This window comes from Gaeumannomyces tritici, assembly GCF_000145635.1.
Source record: "Gaeumannomyces tritici R3-111a-1 unplaced genomic scaffold supercont2.370, whole genome shotgun sequence".
In the NCBI taxonomy this organism is placed as follows: Eukaryota; Fungi; Ascomycota; class Sordariomycetes; order Magnaporthales; family Magnaporthaceae; genus Gaeumannomyces; species Gaeumannomyces tritici.
The window spans coordinates 26-1213 of NW_008804914.1; the positions used below are offsets into that span (position 1 = coordinate 26).

General features: G+C 55.1%; 1 protein-coding gene across 1 annotated transcript; it reads left to right on the forward strand.

Annotated features, from left to right (window-relative positions):
* Positions 1–577: 577 nt before the first annotated feature.
* Positions 578–1108, forward strand: GGTG_14403 (hypothetical protein; the record flags this gene model as incomplete). Its single annotated transcript, XM_009232329.1, has 2 exons — positions 578–830; positions 921–1108. The coding sequence occupies 2 exons, from the start codon at positions 578–580 to the stop codon at positions 1106–1108; spliced, it is 441 nt and encodes a 146-aa protein (XP_009230593.1).
* Positions 1109–1188: the final 80 nt, after the last annotated feature.

Consider the following 1188-nt stretch of genomic DNA (forward strand, 5'->3'; position numbering starts at 1 on the left):
CAGCCAACTTCTTTTTGTGAACGCACCCCCCGCCACCATTGCTAGCACCGGCTGCTCTGCCCAACCGTGTACTAGCCCCAAATGCGACAATCCGCCGCGCGAGTCCCGATGGAGTGAATTTACGCCCCGACCGTTTCGGGCATAAACCCGACAACGGGGACGACTGGCGAAATTGCCGAACCTGGACCTATACCTCCTCGAAGTTGCCAGTCACTTCGTATTTCGCAGGTTGCATATGCAGGCCAACGCATGCTTGACGTTAAGGCAGCTGCTTCGAGTAAGGGCGTCGACCTGGGGAGAGGTTGGGACAGCTGTCGCCGCCTCTGGCTCGAAAGTACAAGCAGTGGGCAGTAGGCAGGCTGCGGAACAAGGATTCAAGTGCGCTTACCTGTGCCAACTTAGCTTTAAGCCCATCGCCCACCCTCGACGTACGGGTGAACACAGTCTTCTGAACGCGGTGAAGGAACACCACTGGACGGCCCTATGCAGCATATATACGGACGCACCTCGCTGGTTTTTTCGACTGGTAATTATTCGACATTACCATCCACGCCGAAATCGAGAAAATACGGCAAATATGGAGCGCCGAAAGGCCGAGCCCGGTGACCTCCTACGGCTTGTCGAGATCACAGTGATCTCTATGCCAGACGATGTTACTTACTTATATGAGTGGCCACTCCACTCCATATACCCGGGGGTTATGGAGTCGATCTGGGAGTTCAGGCTCAAGAAGTTGCTCTCCAAGTGTCACGTTATCGTGGAAAACGGGAACGTAATTGCGTTCGCCATCTGGACCCAGGAGAGCCACTTTCCTGCCGAGCAGCGAGATGGTGAGGGATTCGCTCCGCCATATCTCTCCTCTCTCCGGACTCCCGTTTTATATACAGATTCACTAATCTGCTAATCTTTCTTTGGACCAGAATGTCCCCCGGAGGACCTCGCCGAAAAATTCAAGCTCGTCGGCTCCCGAACGGACGTCTTCGAAAAAGGCCAGCGCGTGGATCCGGGACAGGATCAAGGACGCCGGCATTCAAGAATGGTTCACCATGCACCTGCTCGTAACAGATCGTCCCTTTCGTTGCCGCGGCGCTGCAGCGATGCTCCTTGAGGAGTTTGTGAAGGAGGCCGGAGGGGGATATTGTTTGGTCGAAGCCAGCCGAATGGGGGAACCCCAGTACGCGAAAAAAA